At 53.1% G+C, this 4,999-nt stretch overlaps 1 protein-coding gene across 3 annotated transcripts in view; it reads left to right on the forward strand.

Annotated features, from left to right (window-relative positions):
• myo5b (myosin VB) overlaps positions 1 to 4,999 on the forward strand; it is a 25,616-nt gene that overhangs the window by 3,817 nt on the left and 16,800 nt on the right. For 2 of the 3 annotated variants that reach the window (XM_017307755.1, XM_017307757.1), the window contains exon 2: positions 4,154 to 4,264. In XM_017307755.1, coding sequence (XP_017163244.1) covers positions 4,154 to 4,264 — 111 coding nt within the window. Of the gene's footprint in view, positions 1 to 42; positions 707 to 4,153; positions 4,265 to 4,999 lie in introns of those variants that run through there. The other variant, XM_017307756.1, reaches the window with a different exon arrangement.

Here is a 4,999-nt window from a genome sequence, read left to right on the forward strand (position 1 = left end):
CCCCAATCCAGTGCCAGGACCCCCCCACTGGAATTAGACTATTATTTAATTAAGATTCATGAGTTGAGTGACATTTTCAGTATTTGTAAAACATTTTAGTGATATAAATGCATTTTATTTGAACAACACCAGGTCATTAGTTAAAATGTAATAAAAGCCTCCAGCTCCTGTTTTTAACCTCTGACCCCTCAGACTGATCCCGCGACCCCTGCGGGTCCCCGAGCCTCCGCTTGAACCGCTGCTCCATGTCTCTTCGCGTGCCCGTGAGTGTTTCCACATTTGCGCGTGCCTTCAGTAGAAACCTGGCTGGGATTCAGGAAGCAGCCAATCAGAGGGCTCCTGGCGGAAAACACGGCGGTCAGGAAGAACCGGTCCGGACGGATTCGGTTCAGCACCTGCTGGCGCTCCTGGTTCTACTCCCGGCTCGGTTCCGGTTCGTCTGGGCCGCATTCCCATCTGACCCGGAGAGAGAGGCGGTACCGACGGACAGCGGGAGGCAGCACCTGAGCGGATCCCGACAAAGTGAACGAAACTCCGGCGGACACCTGCTGGTGCTGGCCGAACCGGAACCGGGGCGCCCCGCTGCGGGTCCAGAACCGATCCGGATCAGAAGGACTCGGTGGACTCCTGATGGGGGTCAGAGGTCATTTCTAGACGGATTACGGGTCTGGGAGGAAGAATGTCTGTGAACGAGCTGTTCACCAAGGTGAGTCCAGTTTACCTGTCGCACACCTGCCGTCCAGAACTCCGTCCAGCTTCTGACCCGTTCTGGGTCAGCAGAGCGGCTCCATCCGGTCCCGGTTCGGTCCGCTGGGGTTTCTGCGGGTTTTTGCGGCTGTGGTCCACCTGTTGCTGCCGGAGGCTGGAAGCGCCGCAGGTTGGGGGAAACGGGACGGAGAGGCAGGAAGAGGGCGGAAAACTGGAAAACTGCGGCGATGTGGAGCTTCATCTGGGAGCCGAACCCAGCAGGAGGGTCAGCAGAGTTCGGATGGGTTCGGAAGGTCAAAATTCACCTCTTAAGATTCACACGTTGTTCAGATTAGTTTAAACACGGTTGATGTTGAGGAAAGTTCAGCGGCAGAGACGGAACAAAGGGATTAAAAAGAAAAGCCGCAGAGATGTGGGGCTTCCCGCGGTACCCGGATGTAGGAGGACGGTTCGGAAAGTTCTGATCAGTTCACAGGTTCCGAGTTAACCCCACCAAACTGGACTTGTCTGCGGTTCGGGTTAAATTCGGCTGTTTTCCAATGGAAATCTGAATGAGCCAGAGCTGAATCCCTGGAGTGGAACAGAACTGGGGTTCTGGTTCTGGTTCTGGACCCGGTCCAGCTGATGATGGGTTGTGAGGTCATGGTGGATCATCAGCCGGGTTCTGGAGAAGCGGTGATGAACCAGAACCAGAACCGACCCAAAGGCTGGTTTTGGTCCAGATGAAGGTTCTGATCGTTTGTGTCAATCAAATGTTTCTGACCCGAAAGTTTCTCAGTTCTGGAGGAGATGATGTTCTGGTTCTGGACCATCATGACCTCATCCGGTCCAGAAGGTGCTGACGTCAGCAGTAAAGGGGCGGGGCTACAGGTTCTGCAGGATAATCCGGACAGAACCCCCGGGCCCAGTTAATCCCACAGATTATGTCTGTCTGGTTTCTGGTTCTGATCCGGTTCTCATCAGACCCGTCTCATCTGAAGTTCGGGATTGTTGCTGCGGGTTTGGACCCGGACCGGGTCGGACCAGAACCGCTGCAGGTCTCTTTTGGTTCTGGTACCAGCAGGGAACCTCTGGGTCCAGATGATAATGCTCACCTGGCCTCTTTCCAGTCGGATCTGGTTCTGACCCACTGGGTCAGGGTTCTGTTGCCGTTAGCAACCATCCAGCAGCCATGTTACTCTCTGCGGGTCCATCAGAACCGACCCTCTGTCAGAACCCGTCCTGGTGTTTCACTGAGGTCTGGATCAGAACCAGCTGCAGGTGTTGACCTGGTTCTGGTTCTGCGCTCCGGGCGTGTCTGTCTGTGACCTTTGACCTCTGCTGCTCAGATCAAAGTTCCTCGCCAGGCGCTGTGGCGCGCCCAGGGCTGCCGTCGCCATGGCGACGCAGCAGGGGGTGGAGTCTGAGGGTGGAGCGGCTGGGTCGGGTTTCAGTCAGAACCAGAACCTCCTGGAGGTCTAGTCCAATCCTCCTGCCTGCTTCCTCTGCTGCTGACCTTTGACCTGGAAGGAAAAGGTTTTTGTTAACATCTGAATAGTGTGGAGTGTTTTCTGCTCAGGCTGCAGGTCTGCTGGATGGAAAGCAGCTCAGGTCTGGGCTTTGACTAGGCCATTGTAACCTTGAATTTGATCTGAGCCTGAACCCAGCATGATGCTGCCACCACCACGTTTGGTGCCTCCTCCCCACTCAGACCTGAGCGCGGTCTCTCTGCAGCTCCTCCAGAACCGCTGCAGACTGACGCCCCGAAATAAAACAGAAAGCAGCCAAGTCAAGAAACACGCCGCACTTTTCAGATTATAGCTGCAGAAAACGTTAAACTGATTCATTTTCCTCATTTCAGTTGTTCACACAAAATAATTTAAGGGATGTAAATACACACACACACACACACACACACACACACACACCTACACACCCCCACACACACACCTACACACACACACACACACACACACACACACACACACACACACACACACACACACACACACACACAGCTGATAAAAGGGAAACCTCCATGTTTGCCATCCAGCTTCTCCCTCTGTGCCAGGAGGAAATGTGTGTGTGTGTGTTTGTTAGTGTGTGTGTGTGTGTGTTAGTGTGTGTGTGTGTGTGTTTCCTGCTGAGAGCCTGCCGGCGGCACGCTGCTCTCTGATTGGCTCCTGCCTCTGTGTGTCCCAGATAAACAGGCTCTTATTGTCCCCCGGCCTCTGATTGGCCGAACCACAGTGTGACCCGGCAGAACCAGAACCTCAGATGCTCCAGAGCTGGGCTGTGATTGGCTCCTGTGGGTCATGTGACCACAGGTGACTCACCTGCATGTAAACATGATGGAAATGAGCGGCGGCACATTTACATGCTGATGTCACTTCCTGTGGTCTTGGTTGCCTTGGCAACAGCAGCCGGTCCGGTTCAGCAGAACTTTGGACCAGTAAGATTCAACAGCAGGTTCTCTGGTTCTGACCCGGTTTGCTGTTTGCATCGGATCAGAACCGTTACTGGGTCGGAGGGGTTCAGAACCAGACTGCTGTTCCCCGCTCCTGGTTCTGGATCAGATCTGGATCAGAACCTTCCTGGTTCTGGGTCAGATCTGGATCAGAACCTTCCTGGTTCTGGGTCAGATCTGGATCAGAACCTTCCTGGTTCTGGGTCAGGAAGTCGGTTCTGACCCGGCAGGGTTCAGCAGGGGGAGCTGGACCCGTTGCATTGTGGGATATGTAGTTCTGTGCTGCCCGGCCCGGTTCTGACCTGTGGAGCTGAAGCTTCCAGCCTGTATGTAAACATGTGGACCTCCATCAGAACCGCTGACCCGATTAGCCGGAGCCGACTTGATCTGCAGAAACTCATCGACACTCAGAGGTTCTGTCAGGGCCCGGATCAGAACCAGACGATCGGATCAGAACAGCTCATCACCATCCAGATGTTCTGATCCAATGAGCATCTGGTCAGAACTTCTGGTTCTGATCAGATGGTTCTGATCCAGCTGAGGCTGTAGAACCAGAACCATTCTGGGAACAGATCGGTCTGTTACCACTGGCAACCGCCGAGCTAGAATTCTGCAGAACCAGAACCAGAACACATCCCGGATCTTCTGGACCAGGAGTCCAAAAGAATCAGAACCAAACAAACAGAACTTTCTCAAACATTTGGACCCAGAAGCAGAAGGAGACATGCAGTAGAACCTGGTGGGTCGGGTCCAGTAGGCCCAGTAGAACCAGTATATTCTCTGGTGTTGATCCCAGTCAGCAGCTGGGAAACTTTCCTTCAGTTTCAACAGGAAGTGCTCCTCCATAGTAAAAGCCCTCAGCTGTTTCACTTCCTGTTTGCACTTTCAGGTCTTCCTGCTGCAGGCGGTTCTGGTTTTGGTCCAGATCCGCTCCTCTAACATGTGGCCTGCTGTGGGTCTGGTTCTGTTTCAGCTGACCCGGTTCTGGTTCTGTTTCAGCTGACCCGGGTCTGGGTCCCGGATCCGGACGATGTGTGGAAAGCTGCAGAAATCACCAGAGACTACAAGGAGGGCGAGGCGGTTCTGCACCTGCAGCTGGAGGACGGGACGGTGAGTGGTTCTGGTACCAGACGATACCACCTGGTACCGTCTGGGCCAGGCGTTGGTTCTAACAGAGGTCAGCCATGTTATTGATTATTGATGATGATCAGCTGCTTTGTTAAGCATAATAAATCAGGATCACAGGGTACTGATGAGTCAAGATGGCTGCTGCTCATGAGGTCAGAGGTCAGAGAGACATAAATGTGGTTCAAAACAGGAGAAAAGTTCTGGAAACGAGCGAATCCAGAATCCTCTGGACTTTCCGGATGTTTCCTGGAAGCTAACGAGTTAGCTAACGAGTTAGCTAATGAGTTAGCTAACAAGTTAGCTAACGAGTTAGCATCCTTTATTCTGACAAGCTGGAAAATAAATGACTCATTCAGTCGTATTAATTAGTCACTGACAATTAATCCAGTAATCGATTCATCTGATTAATCATTTCATCCCTGTATGATCAGGACCCAGTGGGATTCAGTGGGACCCAGTAGGATTCAGTGGGACCCAGTGGGATTCAGTGGGACCCAGTGGGATTCAGTGGGACCCAGTAGGATTCAGTGGGACCCAGTGGGATTCAGTGGGACCCAGTGGGATTCAGTGGGACCCAGTAGGATCTAGTAGAACCCAGTGGGACCCAGTAGGATCTAGGAGAACCCAGTGGGATTCAGTGGGACCCAGTAGGATCTAGGAGAACCCAGTGGGATTCAGTGGGACCCAGTAGGATTCAGTGGGACCCAGTAGGATTCA

This window comes from Poecilia reticulata, linkage group LG12 (genome assembly GCF_000633615.1).
Source record: "Poecilia reticulata strain Guanapo linkage group LG12, Guppy_female_1.0+MT, whole genome shotgun sequence".
Lineage (NCBI taxonomy): Eukaryota > Metazoa > Chordata > Actinopteri > Cyprinodontiformes > Poeciliidae > Poecilia > Poecilia reticulata.